Source organism: Excalfactoria chinensis, chromosome 23 (assembly GCF_039878825.1).
Source record: "Excalfactoria chinensis isolate bCotChi1 chromosome 23, bCotChi1.hap2, whole genome shotgun sequence".
NCBI classification, from domain to species: Eukaryota; Metazoa; Chordata; class Aves; order Galliformes; family Phasianidae; genus Excalfactoria; species Excalfactoria chinensis.
The window spans coordinates 1,733,523-1,753,537 of NC_092847.1; the positions used below are offsets into that span (position 1 = coordinate 1,733,523).

Here is a 20,015-nt window from a genome sequence, read left to right on the forward strand (position 1 = left end):
AGCTGTCACTTTCGGTTTCCTCCACCGAAAACAACCAAACCAAAGAGCCAAAAAGATCAGGAAGTTTGTTAAAAATATTTATTTAAAAAAATACAATTGTTTTGCATGTCTGGTTGCACATAACTATTAACATATGATTGACTTGAATAATTTGCTACAATGCTTTTTCTTTTTTTAAAGCCAGCTTGCATTATACAAAGCAAATCTCTCTGTCAGTTCTTACATAAAATAGTTTTCTTTAACTATTCCCACCCTATTTAAAAAAAACAAAGATTGCAATACATGAATTGTTTTTTTTTTTTTTTTCATTTTTTTTTTTCATTTTTTTTTGCACAAAATATTGAAGCAATAGAAAAAAGTCACCTGATTCCTCAGGAAAGACCTTCATTATGTTTGAATAGAAACTGCCAATACGCCGCTCATTTAAAAGCAGCACGAGTCGCTTTGAAGTCATTACAGTGCACTTCCTCCAAACCAAAACGTTTTGCATCTCAGTACTTCGCCCTCCAACTCGCAGCCTAAACCTGAAATGTGCTCATAGAACTGCATATGTACAAGAATTAAGTTGATCAGACTCTTGTTTTTCCCAACGTGGTATCAACACGCTGAAGGTCTTCCTAACATGTTACCTTGGGAGGTTAAATAGAAGCAAATTTAGTAACACTGAACAATTACTGAAAACTTTGGCTATTTATGTACTTGCATTACATACCAGCATTTTAGTTTTTAAACACAATGGCATTAAGATACTCTTATTATAAGGTATTATTAGAAAGACTGAGAAGCTACTCGCTCCCAACTCTTAACCAGAGCACCAAAGCAGTGCAAGGTTATCACTGTCTCCAAAATCCAGGTCTAGGATAAGTCTCTAAGGTAGGAAGCATGTTTGCTATGATGTTACTTTGCCTCTTGACTTGGCACTAGACACGTGTATCCAATGCAATTCTGTTCTGGAAAGAGTAACTGAAAGCATCATCTGCTGATTTTGTATCATTTTTACTGCTGATGTTTCTACTGAAATACATGAAAATAAGAAAGAAACCACTTACAGAGTTAGCTGACGTGGTTGTCTCCTCGATCTGGCCCAAGCAGAAGAGTCAGAGCTGCAGGAGCATGAAAAACACTGCAGGCCTCATTGTGCTGATCTACACAGAGCCCAGATTAACCTGAAAAAACCCTCGAGGAGTAGCACTAAAAGCATCTGAAAAATCACTTTCCAAAACAGATGTGCACTTGAAGAAGAAACAGAACAACTGCCAACCATCACCATTGCTGATTCGGTCACTCAAAGTCTCTCCCATTCAGCTCTGATGTTTTCCTCCCTGGCTCCAGCTGAGCCACAGGCAGAAAGCTGCACAGAGCAGATCCTCAGCTGCTGCAACTCAGAGCAGCTCTGCTGCAGCCAATGGACCTTTCCTGCTTTACAAGCTCACAAGTGCTGTCTGCCATCAGCATGCTCTGTGTTCTCAGCAGTCCCAAGCCAAAGCCCCATGCTGGTTACCTCCCCTGTTCAGTCACTGCAGCCTCAGATTGATTCCAGCTGTCCTAACATGCATTAGAGGAGGAGACAACCACTATCTTTACTGTGCGTGTCACATGAACTTTCCTATTTATTCCATCTCTATTATTAAGAATACACTTCTCAGCTAGAAAAACAGAAGGGTTGGGGGAGATAAGCATTAAATGTGCTACTGTACTTATCACAAAACACTGTGACGTACATAAGGCCATCTGGTAACACTGCAACAGAATACAAACAAGATTCTCAAAGGGACTTTTAGAATACTTGGTTGTTTGTTTGTTTTAAACCCACAATGAATAATCTCAACCCTGTTCACGGAGAAATTAATGTTAAAACTACTACATCATATCTAGAAAAACTCTGTGCAACTGAACAACAGCAGAACAAAAAGTCAACACAATTCTCTCTAAAGCAGTTCCAAAGCCTGAAGAGTTAAGACATGCTAGCCAAAATAAAACCAACCAACCCCACAACACAACTCAAGGAGCCCAGAGCACACCCAGGTATTGTACCCCGGCACACAGCACACAGGATCCATGCAGAGCCCATCCTCACCACCTTCCTGTGTTCCAGAAAATAAGGGGAAAAACAAAGAAAACAAGAAAGAAACAGCTTCCAGTTTTTAGTACAGCACTGCTGCACGTACTGCTCCATGGGCTCCAAGCAGTGCTTTCCAACCTCCCTGCGCTGTGTCTCCATTACAAGCCCCCTGCTTTCCAAATGCTGCCAACTACACCATCTCAACAGAGAAAGTTTATGAAAAAGGGGGAAAAAATAGACAAAAAGCCCTAATTTTTGTTCCAGGCGCATTAAACTGTTCCAAAGATACATTTAAAGACACTTCCCAGGAAGATGTGGCATACGACAACACCAAAGATGCATTTAAAAGTAACCTTATGGCAATCCTTAGCCCACGCTGTGGCACAGCCTGAGTGCTTACAAGATAAAAAGACAGGCCCCCAAAAGCCTCATCAGCACGTGCAAAAGGTTTTTAAAGTGGCAACTGCATCGTGCAGGGTTTGCTCTGAGTGTACAAACCTGGAAGCTGTGCTGCATCCTGAACACGCGTGCCCTGGCAGTGAATAGGTGTGCACATGTATGTTTGTATAGAGAGAGCTGTTCAGCCTCAGTGGAAACAATGCATAGAGGAAACAAGCTGTACAAGTTTGCTTTTTTAATTAGATGCCTGCAACGGCTCTGCAATTAAAGCCTTCTTTGGAAGGGGAGGGGAAATGAAAATCAATTCTAATCAGTTCTACTGGGTTTGGTAGAATCATTTATGTGAATTGGACGCCTTGCTGTCTGAAAAGGGAAACACGTGAGCATGCACATCCAAGCATGGGGCCCTGCCCTGCTTTCTTATCGTGCAGGTCACTTCTTTAGGGGGGGGGAACAAACAGAACAAAACAAGGATGGTGACCATCAGCAAAGCCACATCCTCCAAAAAGAACCTCCTGCCAGAGCCCATATGCTTTGCTCACTTCAAGTGGAACGCGGCGCCCGCAGATGTCAATCCAGGCAAAAGCCTTTGGCAGTAACAGCCCCAAAGAGCCGTGTAAAACAACTGTCACCACGCTTTATCTTTTAATCTTCATCTGACAGCCTCTGATTTCAGCAGATCGACTTTAGCACGGCACATATTCACCACCACTCAACTCGATGGCAGTCGCCAAAGGCTCCACATTAAGCAGATTTGCTAACACTGTTCAGACTTTAACAGCAGCCATTGCCAATTGCTGCTTAATTAAACTCAAATCAAGCCACAAAAAAATCCCTGTTTAGACAAGAGGCAGCCCGAATAGCTTTTTAAGCTACACCGCTGCAATTTTAATGCATTTTCAATCGATCTGCTGAGCATAAATCCCGTGGGGCTCGGGCTGTGCTCCACACATGGTCAGATAAAATACACCACCCATACCCAGGACCAGAAGATAGATCTATTTCCTACACAGGAGAACTAAGGAAGAGAACAATATCGTTACAGACACCCCAAAACTCACACGTTGAGTTTCAAAGCATCTGGCCATTCTGACAACGTTCCTTAACTACTGCTGTAGTTCATTTCATAGCTGACAATACCAAGATAAGCCTCTTGATACAACACTGAGATGTGCCTTGTAAACAAACACGCATTCAAAATGGAAGAGGTTAAGTGGTAGAGTAAAATATGAGTACATACAAAAAAAAGAGCTATAAAATAGTAGTAAAAAGTAACTAAGAGATACACCAATAAACCACGGGTGGCCAAGAGTTCTATGGGCTCCGAATGGAGCAGAACTCTGAACCTATGCTTAACTTGGAGCTGCCTGGGTATGCCAGGCCAGCTCTGCCACCCGGTCCCAAGCTGCTGTAATTCTTGCACCCAAGTCATGGTGGGGAGGAATCTGACATTGCACAGCACTGACGTTTTGAAAAGCTTTGTGCTGGAAGATATGCACATAAACAGCTCTCGCTGTGTTAAAACGAATACAATGAATTAAAAAACAAACAAGAATCTATCTGCTAGATATCCAAGGCCTGAAAAACTATTGGGAGAAACTATCCCAAACAAACTACTCAACAGCCAAAGCCTTTCCTGTGCTAACACATACTCCATTCTAGCAAGGACGCGTGGATACCCAAAGCCTTGGGACGCTGTGAGGGAACACAATGAACTCCCAAACTTGAGGGATTTCATCACTTCCTGACCTAGTGCAGAATGCAAGGTGAACGTGCCAAAGGCAGTGCATAGGAACTACATTCAGCCACCACTGCTGAAGATCAACTCTTTAAACAAGGTTCTGGGATTCCACTCTTAAGGAAAAAGCTTTCTTCCACCACCCTCATCATTGGGATCACGTCCTCTGAGAACAGGAAGATGGAACAGGGTACGTTGTATAACCGTAGGGTATTATCAGAACAGCTCTGCTTTCCATGGATTGTCTGCTTGCAGCACGTGTTGCTTAGTGGCATCCTGATGGTTCAGGTTCTCAAAAAAGACAGACGTAGCACAGACAGCAGCAGCACAAGCTTTGCAACTCTGCAGTACTATTATACAGCAGCAGTGACATTTAAAAGAGATTCCCAGAAGCAAGACAGATGTTCAGCTTCCATGCTCATCCAAGTCTAATTCTACCACCACCTATGAATTAACCGATGCAAATACTATCAAAGCATTCAACAATACCACAGTTACTTCAGCAACGTGAACTGCAACGTAACACAACGTTTCTGTAATGCTGCACTATTTTTTAAACCAACATGGTACTATACCCATATTACAAACTGCTAACGTGATAATTAAAGAAGAGCCTATACTAACCCCAACCTTCCCTACACTAAAAACAAGTTGCAATGAGCTGCAAACTGCTCCTGAAGCGAGCCAGTAGAGCACCAGCAAGTCACATCACCGAGCTCCAAGGAATGTGATCCAAAAAAAGCTGGCAGTTCTATGCTTATTAATAAACGCCTGCTTAATGAGGCAGCATATATACAAGACAGTATTATCTTAAGTGACCTGAAGTGGGGAAAACATGAGAGCAAGCCTCCCTCCCACCTCCCTGTGCCCAGTCTTACTGTTTGCTTTCCCAACTGCCTCCTGAGATTACAACCCCATAGGGGAACTCCTGTTTTCCAAGGCAGGTGCCTAAGCAAAAGTAATCACCTTCTCACTTTGCCTGTCAGGAAGTTGGACACCACCATGCTGAAATATAGAGAGGCTGCACTTTCATAGCAGCTTTCCCTAAGAAGGTATTCCTGAAGGTGAGCGTGCATCTCACAGCTATGGCAGTGCAATCTGCTGCAGCTACTTGGAGAACAGCATGAAACTAGGCCAAGCAAAACTGACAAGCTCTATTAGTTAGCATTTGGTTCTCTTGCATATCTATGCTGAAAGTGATACAGTTTACAAAAGAATTAAGTGCATGTGTGCACATACACAACTTTTAAACTAAAACTTGGCTTTTCTCCATAGGGGACAAGGAAAGGGAAGCAATTAAATTGCGAGTCTTTAGTGCTCATTAGTTATTTTTAAACTCTAATCCTAGTCTGCAACGTTGCTCTCAAATCCACACACACATTGGGCATTAAAATTGGCCAACCTAAAACAACCATTAAAAGTGCTGCTATTTATATATAGCTATATATATTTTCTAGAGCAAACTCATAAGCTATCATGCAAACCAGAAAATTCCACATGCCTGCTCTTAATTATAAATCTGCAGGTTTCTCTCTGCATTTAATAAAAAAAAGAAAAAGAAAAAAGAAAAAAGTCAATATTGCACATTGTCATTTTAAGAGCCACCGGCACAGGAACTTCATCCTGTTATCTGCTGATGTCTAAAACTCAAAGCAGTGTCGCTCCTCCAATGAAACTCAACAGGAAGACAGTTCACTACATGAGCTCACTCCCTGCTACCTGCACCTGAAACAGGCACGTTCTTTTCTCCCACTTAGCAGAGGACTTTCTGGATGAACAATGCCCAAAAAGCAACCCCATGACACCCACTCACGTCGAGGGTGCTGTAATAGAAACCTACAAAGTGGTTTATTCAATGCTAGAATATATAGAGAACATCACTGCAGTAAATTAAGTCCTGGGTATCGTCATACGTATGCTTTAAAGTGAGTTCGGTCTGCAAAAGAGGCAAAAGGAAAACTGTGGTAAGCCTGAGCTCACCGTTTCCCCATCAAACAGGTGTGCTATGCAAGAAACACACTGCCAACTCCTCATGCTGTAAAGGTACAACCTTCCTCTGCTCGTTAAAGCTTCACAGCCAGCCAGCGGGGATACCAAAGGAAGGAGACGGCCTCCATCTGTTTCCTAGAAGGTTATTTTATGAAGATTATCTTACATCACTCAGCTCAACGTGAGTGGCAAACAGAAGTTGCTGCCTGACAGCAGATGCCCCGAAGCGGAAGGGCACAGACTGAGACATCCCATCTCTGCGGGCAAGTCCCTCTTCTTTCGTTCCTCCGTTCTCTTTAAAGGCCTCCTGAGGTTTAAAAATCTAATTAAAAATTTCATCAGTGTTTCAAATGGCTCTGGAAACTCGTATTAATTCACACACACGCACACGGCCACCAAGGAAAGAAAAGCAAGTGCAAATTTACAGTGAGGTGGATACACCGTGGTACCTCTCTCAGCTAGCGGTACACATTAAGCCTACCTTTTTCAGGGTCTGAGTGCTTCCTCAAATAATAACATAGAAAACCCCATAGATTTAAAGCCAAACTCGAGATAAGAGCTGGGAAAAGCTTCTCCACTTCAAACTGTGGGAATAAAAGCGGTAACAACACTCAGACATCAGCCCCCACCGCTTGGGGCTTAAAACGCAGCATCAGGCAGCAACCTCATGTCACAGATAAACCCTCAACACCTCATGTAAAGCATTCTGCTCATCTTTTAGCAGTGAGAATACAGGTCTTCTGGCACGAGAAATGTTTGGACTTCAGCATTCAAACCTTCTTGAGAAGTGAAAAGATCCCACCATTTGTTTGTCTCCAGGCTTTGCCCCCTTGCTGAAGGAGGGCTCGGAAGCATCCAGGAGCCAACCAATGCAAGGCTGGGTTGTCTGCATTGCAGTGTCATTGAGAAATCGTCCACATCTCAGTAACACAATCGTATAGAGCATGCCTTGAAAAATTTCTACCTGCAAAGAGACAAGAGGTTTTTACAGCAGATAAGATGTGGGCTGTTTTGCTGCTGCAGAAGTTATCAGGCCCCAAGGCAAAGCTGAGTGCACACACACACACTACTTTCCCAAGCATTTCCTTGAATGCCAGCTTTGATCGTGATTAAATTTCTTCTTGCCGAGCACAGGAAGCAGAAGAACAGAGGTTTTCCAAGAGTCACAGAGAAACGACTTCTCTGATACTATATACTGCAAACAGTGCAGACTCAGTTACTGCAACACCAATTGAAACTCCCTTTCACCATAGTGAAGTCTTCCAACCAAAGAGGGAAGAGAAGAGACCGGAGCTTCAGCTCCTATTAAGGCATTTGCATAAACATTACCAATCTGGGTCTTCAAAAAACAGGAATTTTGCAAAAAAAGGCATTTTTTTTTTATCTGGGAATGGCAAAAACTATGACTGCTGATAATCTCTGTGGAATTATAAATTGCTCTTTTTTTTAAAAAAAAAAAAACAAAACGTGGTTAAATATAAGTGTCATCTCTTTTCCTTGCTTGCCAATATGTCCTTTCCATGAGTTCATGTGCTATGTCTTCTGCAGATCAGGGGAAAACGGGCCAGGGGTAGAGGGTCCATCCAGTCCAGACAGCGTGAATGGGCCGTGACTGTTCAGCACTGATGGAAACTAAGAGACAAAACAAAAGTGGTTGAGAAAGGGGATTTTTAATTCAATGTTCCTCTCTAACTGTGCATCAAGAAGCTCCCCAGGAAACAAAGAAAAAAAAACCATTTCAAAGATTCTTCCTGTCTTCCACCAAGTAATTACTTTTTAAATGCCACCACACCACAGATTGCACAACCCCAGCTATTACAGCCAGTGCTACCGGAGGGAGATAGTCTGCAGCCTCCGCACTGAGCACTGCCTATGCCTTAAACTAGTGATATCACAAGAAAATGACTTTATACAGCTTGTTGAGAAACAATGTCCTACATTGTTCTTCAATTATCAGCTGTTTGCAGAGAAAAGGCTACCGGGTCCAAAAACACCCTTTGAATTAAAGGAAACTTTTTAGCACTTCAAACCTGGAAAGACTGAGCAACCAAAGCATGACATGTTTCATGACATATCATGAAATACCTACTACTTAACTGCCTCACCTTATTAAACAGTAAATATTACTGCCCAAACTTGCCATCAGATTCTTGGGCTAACAGATCCCTACAGGTCTTCTGAGGAAAGCAGACAAGCATGGCTCAAAGGGAGAGATGGGCTGAACTTGCTGTTACTTACCTGAAAGAGCGTATTAGCACCTTGCAACCTTGCAGGACTGAGAGGAGCAACTGGGCTGAGGGTACTCCAGAAATGAATACTGGAGAGCAAGGGACTTGGGGTCAGCAAGATGGGAGTCTGCAAAACACACAAAGACAGTCAGTCGTGTGGAAGCTGCACTTGGAATAACATACTGCATATGTAAATCTGGCTGCAATAATCCAGCTCCTCCAGCTGCAGAGGGCTGGATCCCATTTTAAGAACTCCCATTCTCTCCTTCTGCCTCCTCCCACCTCCTCCTCCTCTTCCCTTCAAACTCCACAACAGCAGCAGCAGCAGCCATCAGTTCTCCCTCCCCTTTCTTTGGGACTGGCCCTCCTCTCCCAGCAGCTTCCAAATGCCTTCTCCTGCAATTCGTACACCTGCAAGTGACTTTGGAGAACTCAGTTTATGAATTCAAAGTGAGCAGACAGCGGGCACACACGGTCTGAGCGACATGGGGGACGTAAGCTACAACAAAAGAAATGCACACCCAGCTTCTGCATGCTCTGGATGTTCCAGGTTTACCAGACAAACACTTGGAAGGGCTCCAAAAGTGCAATTGCACTTGGTTTTTTTTTTTCTTCCTATCTTCAGCCATTTCAATTTTCTATCAGCAGTTTTCCTTGCAGTTTAACTACCAATTTATTACAGGAAAGAGATTAAATGTATACAGTACAATACAACAGCATAGTTGGATTCAGTTCTCTTCCAAATTTTCCATGAGGAATGAATGCTTTCCTTTCCCACGCGCTGAGAACAACCAAATTATGCAGCCATTGTTATCACCGCATTAAGTCGCATTATTCAGGTTTTAATGGCTACTAAATCAAGTGAAAGAAGACTGCTGAACACATACCTCAGTGTTACCTGTTTTGAAAGGGATTTCAGAATCAACCTGAAATGCTTTGGAAACAAATTCAGTGTCACTCTGGAACATTTACAAAGGATCCTTACAATGCCGGTTTGGTTCATCTGCCCTCCCTTATTGCCTTATAGTGTAACACAATCACTGCTGTTACTTAAAAAAAGAAAGGGGGGTGAGGTGGGAATTGGGTTACCTGGGAGAAAAGTGCTGGAGTAAGAGAAGCAGTGGGGAGGGAAGGGCTCAGTATTCCCAATGGACTTGGATCACTGCCTGTAATGACGAGTGTAGGAGCCAACTCCAGCCCTTTGGGTTTTTTAGATCTGGAGAGGTGATTGGCAAATTCCTTCTCCAGCACAGATGAATCCTGCTCTTTGGGCTCTGGGGATTGATGCTGAAGGCTCTGAGCCTGCTCCAGCTGCTGAGAAGCCACTGATTCTATGTCCGTGTCAATGTCCAGGTCAGGATTAGAACTCAGGGGCGGCGATGGGGGGGTGGAAGGAACTTGCAGAACGGGAGAAACCGAGGATACAGGTGGAGTTGGGGTAAAGCTGGTGGTCAAGTTTGGCAAAGGTGCCGGAGCTTCAGGGATGGTTAATTTGGGGAGAACAAGAGTCTCCAAGGTCTGCAGAGTTTCTTCTGATGCTGCCACAGGAAGAGAGGATGCAGTTGAGGTGGCAGAAGCAGTGGATGTAGCAGAGATGGTTGAAGTGGTGACGATCAGAGGGACGGATGAAGGCTTTTTGGAGGGCATGGTGACAAACTTGATGACAGACGGCGTCGGATCCTGAGCAGCTTTCTTCTCTGTCAGTTTCTCAGCTGGATTCTCAATCTTGATGGACCTGAAGAGTTTCACATTGGAAGAGTTCAGGGAGTTCAGCGTAAAAGAGGAGTACAAGCCTGAGTGGATGTAGTCGTTGCGGCTGGAGGATTTAGCACACGACTGAGACTTCTCCTTCCCGCAGCTTTCCACATCCTTTGGAGCACTGCTAACCTCTGCAAAGCTGGTCAGGTCGGGCTCTCCTTCTATCCGGCCCACGACAAGTGGATCCATTTTTAAGATCTCCGGATAAGAAACAAACTTGTACACAAACTTCTTACCATTCACTTTTTTAATGATATTCTGTGGGTAAGAAGATAGGTATTTTTAGCACTTCTTTAGATTCGTTTTCCTGCTACAAACTCTGCCTAAAATAGACTGAGGAATTCAATAGTTTGTAATCTTTCAAACAGAAATACTTTCTTTTCTTTTGTTTTAAACAAGCTGCATTCTTGCAATTCACTCATCCTGCCAAAGGATCATTTCCAGAGCTCACAGACACAACAGGTGAGTTCAAGCTGACCTCAGTGCACCAACAGCAACCCTAAATCAGCAGAGCAACTCTGTTTCAAATAGTTAAGAAGATCCTCTAGGAAACAAAGATATCACCACTGAAGTTAAGATCGCTGCTCTGGGCACTGCAAGCACAATCTAAGAGGAGAACACACAGAATTAAGGCTTAAAAGGTTTGTAGAGTTGATGCCCAATACATTAAATCAAACCACCCTTATTCTTAATGAGATGATAATAAAAGAAAGCAGCTGAACTGTTCAGCACAACGTGGGCTTATCAGCTACCTCAATATCACAAACCTCTGTCAAACTTTCTTAGCTCCTCACAGGAATGCCACACACCATTTGGGTTACAGAGGATGCTTATTATACAGTTATTATTACTGAGACCTTATGGTACAAAGTCAGATTAAGGAAACTGTGCTGCCCAGTATTAACCTCCAAGCACCACATTGCACCCCACAAACTGACAGCTTCTTCAGAAACCTCGTTTTTTTAATAATCCCATATACCCACATAACAACAGCTGTGGGATAAATGGCTTACTGGATGGATACTGAAATGAAGATAACAATCCCACACTGTGGTTCTAGTTCAGCTTTTTGACACTACTCGTGTTCTTGCGAGTTCTTTGAAGACATCAGCTTCAGAAGGGAAGCACCTCACTATGCTGGACTAAACTCAGTCTCCTTAATAGAGGTGCATTTCTGAACACAAGAGTGAAAACAAAGATCCGCTGAGCTGCCATGCTGGAAATCCATATTGTAACAGCCCCTTCATAGAGAGAATTACAGAAAAGGTTTCAATGTGGTTGGAGAGGGGTTGGAAAGGAGAATATTACTCACAGAAGGATTCGCAATAGTAAAGACATAAATTAAAAAGGAAAACATTTTGCATAAAGCCAATCCAAAACCTGATAAAATAACCACTGGGGAGGAACCGGGCATGAGGATAAATAAAAGGGGAAATAAAAACCTCTGAACTTAAGTCAGTGCACCTCACTTAATTCTTGGAGCCAGAAGTGACACCTACCCCCTTGAAGAGAATGAAAAAGGAAACAAAGCTCATTAGGCAGAAGCTGGTAAGATGGATAAGGATTTCAGGTGGATTTATGGACTTTGTTACCTTCACATAATAGTATCTGAGAGCACGGCTGAGTTTATCATAGTTCATGCTAGGCTTGTTCTTGCGGATTCCCCACAGCCTGGCCACCTCCTCTGCCTGCTGCAGTTTGAACTCCCCGTCATTGGAGGTCCAACAGATGATATTCTTGTTCTGAGGCTCTTTCAGGAGTTGGAGGAGGAACTGCCACAGGGTGATAGCACTGTCCATAGCAGTAAGCTGAAATGCAGAAAGGCAGAGAAAAGGCAACAGAGATTAGCAACGGTGCATCTTCTGTGTCTCCCTAGAAGGAGGGCGAGGGCACAGAGATGTTATTTCCAAAGGCAGCAAGAGTAAAAATTATTAGTCACCAGTCGTGAAAGATGTTCCCTGCAGAACAGGGAGGCTGAGAGCCAACTGCTATCGTCTCCTCCCACATGTCAGTCCTTTTCACATGGGTTATATTTAGCCTCATTTAACTAAATCAGGTCATTTTGGGTAAGTTGCAATGAGTCATTACCCCCCCTCCTCAAAAAAAAAACACAACAAAAAGAGAACCACCCCAATTCTAAGTTGTCCCACGTTCACCCATTCTGAGTTATACTGAGGAACAGCTCAGGTACACCCAGGTAAAAATCAACCCCCCCCACCCCCTCACCTCCTTCATTCCCACCCACCTGCAGCCTCCTCCTTCAGCTGCCTGAAGATATCACTGCAAAGAACAACCCAACCTTCCTTCAGTTCACATTGCTGATGTCCCTCCCATCCAGCCCCCAGCCTGCTCTCTAACCTTCCTTTTGCAATTTTCATCCCTTTTTCTAAGAAATTAAGAAGCAAACACAATTTCAAGCATTGCCTTGGCTTTTCTCTTTATCTTTTCTCGCACACATCAGTTTGCAAGGCTGAGGTCTTTTAGGACCAATGTCACTCCAGCACTGCAGGTGGGGATGTACAGTCAGCAGTGCAGACAGGGAGGTCATTCCCTGACTACATCTGCCTCTATGAGGTGGTACTTCCACCAATAATCCTGTCCGTACAAAGGAATTATAAGCCAGGCTGTGAATTAAAACAGATAAAACTATATTAATGCAGTATCCCATATGGATCCTCTTATCCCAAAACACGTGGCTTCTCTCCTTAAGGCTTAAACTTCTTCCAACGTAACAAACACGGCTGCTCTGCAATAAGAGCCTTCCCAAAGAACCATGCTGGATGTGCGCCCTGCTAGATTTCCCCCTGCCCCAACCCTTGATAACGGCCAACCTAAATGGCACAGGGGCTCCTGTTTGAGTGAGTGCAGCTCCAGACACCAAGTGCTGTTGGTAGGACGAGGCTCTGAAGGTTCACGGCCCCTGCAAGGACTCATGCTTGTGTTGTTGAGGTCCACACGCACATAGGGCTAAGTTTGAGATCCAGGCAGGACTGCCAGTTACCAAAGCCTTTATTCCAATCTCGTTACTGCCCAGCACTTAGCCAGCCCTAAATAAGGAAGAGAACAGTCTACATGTCAGAGCCTCAGAATCCAGTCAGCCCTGAAAAAGGATTACTGCTGACAGTTTACACAGGACCAAGCATTCCTATTTAAATCAGGTGCCCCGGGGGCAGGTATTCTTTTGGGCAGAGCCCATTGCATTTAACCTATTTTCACAAATACCTGCCTGATGGCACACTGACATGACTCCACAGCAAGGTAACACTGATCAACTGGGTTAAATTGCTGCAATTACAGCGAACAATCTCAAAATGAAGGACACCCACACCACCTAGTTATGCTGGCCTAAGGTGCTTTCCTCGTTAATTACTGATGCGTACAGCTCTGTGCCTGCCCAAATTAATTGCTGAGAGCTCTAAGAAGACAGCAGCTGCTTAGTGAGCCCTGCAGCTCGCTGGGGGCAGCAGGGAGCTGTGGGGCAGGGTATGGAGTTAAAGCCCTGCCAGCTCTCCCACTGTGCACTTTGCCAATGCTGTTTCCTATGGAGCATCATCAACACAGCCTCATTATCCTGTCAGGATGATGCACACGCACGGGGCGTTGTGTAGACATAAGGATTTGATTCTACCATTCTCCAGAGCTGTCAATAGCCGTGATAAGTGTTAACAGAGAAAGAGCAGGAAAATGAAGTCGAGTGATTATTCCCACGCTACGTTTTCTCTGCAGCAGCTTCAAAGCCCATAAGCAGCACTGCACCAAACAGCGCCGAGCGATGCAACGGGAGGTAATCACACAGAAATTGGATTAGCAGCAGAATCTCGGGGAGGCAAATGCTTTTTCTCCTCCTAAAAAACCTGTGATGATTGCAGCCCCGAATTGAAACGCCGTGTAATTTCGGCGGTGTGATTCCCTTTAGCAAGAAGCACTTTGCTGTCATTATCAGAAAGCACTCCAACCTTACTGCAGTCACATCATTGCCTGGCTCGTGGCTGGAGCAGAGCTGAGACACACACAGTCGATACGACTGTGCTCTCACGGCACAAACAGCAGCACAGCACATGCCTGCATTGAACAGAAGGAGAGATTTGTTACAAGCCACCTTCAGAGCAATGTGCCACATTGTCCTGAGCAGCATCCAGCACAACAACACCAGGCCTCCTGGGATGCAGGCACTGTGATCTCTGCATACAGCACAGCTTTGTGACTGGAGGAATCCCCCTCCAAGGGCTACAGCAAACATCAGATGCATCCGGCTGCTACCAACACTCCTGGAGTCCCAGGTTTCTGCACTGTGTGCCATTCCTTCCACCATTTCATCAAGGATGCAGCACAGCATCGTGCACGGACAGGTTATGCTGCAGATGAACACCCCCCTTCGTTCATGCTATATTGCACACACACCTACAGGAAACAACAGGAGCGACACCTGAATGTATCCAGGAGCTCGTCCTGATTAGATATAAAGGGAAATAATAACCCTGCAACCCGGCTGAAGCAATGGCACAGGTGGGCAGGTACAACCTGCCCCTTTGGAGTCCTGGAGCAACTGGGAAAGAGTAATATATCCACAGGAGAACGTGGTGCTAGGAACAAAGGCACGTGTAATTTAGCTTTATTAAACTTGCCTTGATACGGCATGAGAAAACAGCAAAGAACTGCTGTTTCTCCAGAAAGAAGTGGCATAAAGTGAAGCCAAACCAAAACATCACACGAGGTGCACAACTAAAAGCAGCACAGCTGCGACTTGAGAAACCCAATGCATTCAGCATCGATTCCTCCATCTGCAGCTGGGGCAGGAGGATGGGAACCCACCACCCTACTCTCACAATGCTGAGATGCTGCTCCTCGTGTGGCTCCTATGGAACACCTCAGCTTCTTCCAGATGCACGGCCCCGTCATCAGGCTGCAGCACAGCCCCCATCAGCAGAAAAAAGCCTCCTCGTCTGATTGCTTTTCCTTCGAGATGAATGTGCTGATGATTACAAGCACGCCACTGAAAAACTGCCTTTTAGCTGAAGGTTATTTTCCTTGCAAGAGTCCACGGAGAAGGAAAAAGGTCTCATGCGAAAAGACAAAGAGGGAATTAGGCAGAGAGGCAACAGCACTGTTTATGACAACAGCCTTCTCACTTCTGCACCATTTGAGTACGAGGAAAAAATAGTTGCTAGAGGCAGAGGGCAGTTATACTTTGTAATGAGTATGCTAAAATAGAGCACTATTATTGTCTTGAGATCTTCTCTGACGCCTACAGATGACCCTTGAAGTACACAGAGGAGCTGACAGCATTTGGCTGCACTTTTCTAAGTAGGAACGCTGCGAAGAGGAGCTTTCTCGTGTTGCTGCAGCTCTGTTTGAGGCCTTGACAAAGGTACAAAGCCTCACGTTTACATGAGAGCTGGGACACGAGATACGCATCTTTTCCAGCGACTTCTCATCCATCTACGCCACAATCCGTGTGATTACAGAGCCTCGGGGCTCCGCAGCGTTTGTGGCAGGGAGTTTGCAATTGCTGGGTGGCACAGCTTCGGAAGTGGCACAGGGCAATCCGTGCTGCGGCCACAGCTTTACTCACCATTGCAGAACAACCTTCAGGTTTAGCCCCGAGGGAGGCAGCACCCAGAGGAGCTCCTGCAAAGCAGGTCTGTATCCCCCCCCCCCCCCCCCAATATCTTTGAGGTCTTCTGGCATGTTTCCTGCTTTTGAGTCAGCCCCGAGAACAGCTCGAGTAATCCTTCGCCTCGGCATGTTTCCTTATCAGCAGCTGCAGGCTGATGACTTCTGCAGATGGACTGATTACAGCAGTCAGGGCTGCAACCTCGTCAGAATCCCCCACGCAGGCAACACGCAGCGCAAAGGAGAGGAAGAAGGCTGTCCCAAAGCCATCAGCCTGCAGGCCCTCAGCTGACACCCATACAGCTACCCAGGCACAGAAGCAGCATCTCCAAAGATGAGCTGAGCAGCGCAGAGCGGCAGCAGAACCACCTGGTGACAAGAGCCACAAAAGATGCTGCTCAAAGATTGCCAGCAACAAAAGCAGCACTGCGTGTGCGTGCACCAACCACAACGCACAGACGGTTTGCCAGGAGAGAGCAGAACCTCTCTGCAGGGCACACGTGCTCCTGTTAACAAAGAACTCTAACCAAGCAGCAGCAGTAAGTTAGAGGTGGTCTTTGGGAACTCGTGTTAACAGGGCAGCCTGCCATGCATGCAGCAAACGAAGCCCTTGCACGGTGACAGGAAGCTGCACTTGCTGCCTTGCTTTGCATGGGGACTCTGCATACAGACAGCAAAGCTGAGCTGCTCTGGCTGCATTGTACCATTCCCCAGTGTTTCTAATGGCCACGGTGTGCAAACTGAAGGAACGTGCAGACAATAAACCCCCCGTGCAACGTTGTGCAACGCTCCTGCACAGACACGGCCTTTGATGGTTGTTCCAGGAAAGCAAACAAACAAAAAAGCAATGCTGAGCACTGAGATTAAAGGAGATCTCTGGAGGTCACAGGCCCAGGGTCTTGCTCAGACAGGGTTAACCTCAAGGTAAGACCAGGCAGTTCAGTGTCTGCAGCCAAAACAATAAGTAATGAGCCACTCTATTCCCCCTGCTCCTTTTATTGTAGTAAAAGGACAAGAGCTGTAACGTCACTGATGAAACATCTCATTAAGCAGTCACCAACACACAATCAAGCAACAGTTCCATTCGTGCAGCACTTGAAATATCCCATTCCCAACAGAAGCTTCCAGGAATCACTTTCAAGCCCTTGGGAAAGCCACTCACCTCAACTGGTACCTCCAGTACATGATCCATTCTGATTCATTTCAGTGCATACAGAACCTAAAGTCAGCTTCCCCCCATGGGCTGGGAACACAAAGGGGACTCGGAGGACCCCTAAAGTCCTTCTCTTACTGTCTTGGCAGCTTCATTCCCAAAGCCAAAAGCCCAAAGCTGCCACATATAAGGCAGGGTTGCCTTGGGGGTTGGACTTGATGATCTCAAGAGGTCCCTTCCAACCCCTATAATTCTGTGATTCTGTGATATAAGGAATTCACCTAAAGCTGCCTCCATCACTAAAAACAAGGAAACCCTTCCCAAGGGAGCGTTCAGACCACAAAAAACAAGCAAGAATAAGAAACAAACAGCGAGAAAACAACTCCAGGCTCCAACAGGTTGCAGCCCTCCCCTCGGCCCTGGCAGGAAAAGCAGCTCTGAGAGCAGGAAGCCCTGGGAAGGAAGCACCAAAGGATGTCCTTTCGATAAGGGCTGCTCCTCAGCTTCCCTCACCTCATCCCTCTCCAAGCCCAGCAGTCCTATTTACTTCACCCAACTGCTGCACTCCATCTCGCCTTGTGGGCTCAAAAAGCAAGCTGTGGGTTTAGAACATATGAAGGAGTCAGAAAACACGTCGAGCTTTGGGAGCTGTTTGTTTTCATCGCTGTTTTGTTCCATCATTTTCACCTCCCATCTGTTAAAGGGGAACTTCCCATCCTAACTTGAGCGTTTTCTGGTCCCTAAGCTGCGTGCTCAGGGCAAACAGGATGGCAAACTTAAAGCGACGCCGGCTCCTGTGATTGGTTTCTATCACTGACGTGACTGTCTCTGAGTAAGCCACAGAAACACGTATTTCAATGAAAAAAGCCTCTTTAAGTAGATTACACGCTTGCTTCCTCCTTATTTGCCACCACGACGGGCTGAAGGGGAAATGTTTACCAACAGCAGATTACATTGGCTTCAACAGCACCATGCAACAGCATCCCCGCTGGGAAGGACTGAGCATCACCCAGCCTTGAAACAACAGGTCCCAATGCATTCTGCTGACCCTAACCTTATTACCGACAGGAAGCCTCATTTTAAGATGGAAAAGCTTTCCTTTAATAATGTTTATGATACACTCGGCCCCGTTGCTATGACGATGGAACAACTCCTCTCTCCAAACAGGCTCCGAGACCCTAAAAATAAACAGGCGGGCCCGAAATCACGACGACGGCGCAGTTTGTTTGGGAGGGCTGCGCTGGTGCAGGCGGTGCTGCTGCTGCCATGGGGAGGAGGAGGAAGGAGAAAGGGGGGGGGAAAAAGCAACACTACCGACCCAACTGTGCACCCAGCAGCACAGAGCATGCAATGGTTCTATAGCTGCTGCTACAAAGCAAAGCAGCTGAGTTGCTTTGATGCTGTGTGCACACGTTGTGATGGATGGGAGTGGGATGGAAGAGGTGCAAAAGGAGGTGAGGGTTGTGTAACGTGGAGCTGGACGGGTTGTAAACAGGCGTGTAAAAATAAGGCGAGCCTTAGGATTTGCATGCTTTCTCCACGGATTTCAGCCCTTATTGATGTGGGCAGCATCCGCCCAAATCGCAGGGAGAGGTGCAACAACAGAAGGGAAAGAAGGGAAGGAATTGGGGGGTGGCGAGTTGGATGGTGGGTATATATATATATATAAGATCAATTAAAAGACCCCATAAAAGACCCCCATAGAAAAGAGATGGGACCGCAGCTCCTTTCAACCCCTCGCACAGCATCGACTTCCTGACCCCCATCCTACAGCCGGGTCCCCCCCCCCCAAGGCCGGATCTCCCCTCTCAGCCCCCCCCCCATTAACCCCCCCCCCATATCGGCCCTCTCAGCGCTCACCGAGGAGGAGCCTCGCCGGTCCTCGCTTGTCTCCGGTCCCGTCGAGGCGGGCAGGTGTTGAGAACGGCCCCCCCGCCGCCCTTCATGGCCGGGAACCCCCTCGGTGGGTCGGGATCCGGCCCCCCATCCCTATACGGGAGGAGCCGGGCGGAGCAGCGAAGAAGCGGAGCTGTGGTGGAGGCGGACGGGGAGCGGCGGAGCGTTACATGGCGGGACGCGCAGCGCCAACCCCAACGCTGAGAGGAGCCGCCGCGGCCGCCGTACGCCACACTTCCGCCCACGGCCCCCCCCCCGACCAATCCCCGAGTAGAGCGGGGGCGTCGTTGACCAATGGGAAAGGGGGGTATCCGCCCACCTGCCGCGATGCCTTGTGGGAAATGTAGTCCGTTGGGAAATGTAGTCCGTTAGGCTTCTCGCCCGACTAGGCCGCTCGCAGCCATGTGGCCGCAGATCGGATCCAACGAGCAGAAAACGGGCTTAAAACGGGACCGGGTTGGAACCAAAGCGATACGGCTCAGTATGAGGCCGAAGGGAAGCGGTGGTTAAACATAGAGATGAGCTTAGTGCAAAGAAATGGCTGCGATGGCAGCAGTTCTATGGGCAGAGGGGAGGTGGAGGTACCCCTAAAGCAGGACGGCCATAGAGGTGCAGCAGATATCCCTATAGACGTGCTCTATTCCTTGCCATGCTTCTCTTTGCAGCAGCAAACAGCCCCCAATAGCAGCACTCTTGCTGTCAAACAACATGCCATAACATGCAACCTTTGGGGTTTGGAACATGCAACCTATGGGGTTTGGAACATGCAACCTCTGGGGTTTATAACATGCAACCTTTGGGGTTTGTTACATGCAACCTTTGGGGTTTGGAACATGCAACCTTTGGGGTTTGGAACATGCAACCTTTGGGATTTGGAACATGCAACCTTTGGGATTTGGAACATGCAACCTTTGGGGTTTGGAACATGCAACCTTTGGGGTTATAACATGCAACCTTTGGTGTTCGGAACATGCAACCTTTGGGGTTATAACATGCAACCTTTAGGGTTTGGAACATGCAGCCTTTAGGGTTTATAACATGCAACCTTTGGGGTTTGGAACATGCAACCTTTAGGGTTTGGAACATGCAACCTTTAGGGTTTGGAACATGCAACCTTTGGGGTTTGGAACATGCAACCTTTGGACCTTGAGGTGTCATCCAAGACATCATCTGAGCACA

General features: G+C 46.3%; 1 protein-coding gene across 1 annotated transcript; it reads right to left on the minus strand.

The window, feature by feature from the left end:
* Window positions 1-70: 70 nt before the first annotated feature.
* On the minus strand, window positions 71-19,069 carry ELK4 (ETS transcription factor ELK4). Its single transcript, XM_072355899.1, has 5 exons — window positions 18,801-19,069; window positions 11,767-11,982; window positions 9,506-10,432; window positions 8,427-8,543; window positions 71-7,820 (listed from the first exon to the last, which is right to left on the minus strand). The coding sequence occupies exons 2-5, from the start codon at window positions 11,971-11,973 to the stop codon at window positions 7,722-7,724; spliced, it is 1,350 nt and encodes a 449-aa protein (XP_072212000.1). The 5' UTR covers window positions 11,974-11,982; window positions 18,801-19,069; the 3' UTR covers window positions 71-7,721.
* Window positions 19,070-20,015: the final 946 nt, after the last annotated feature.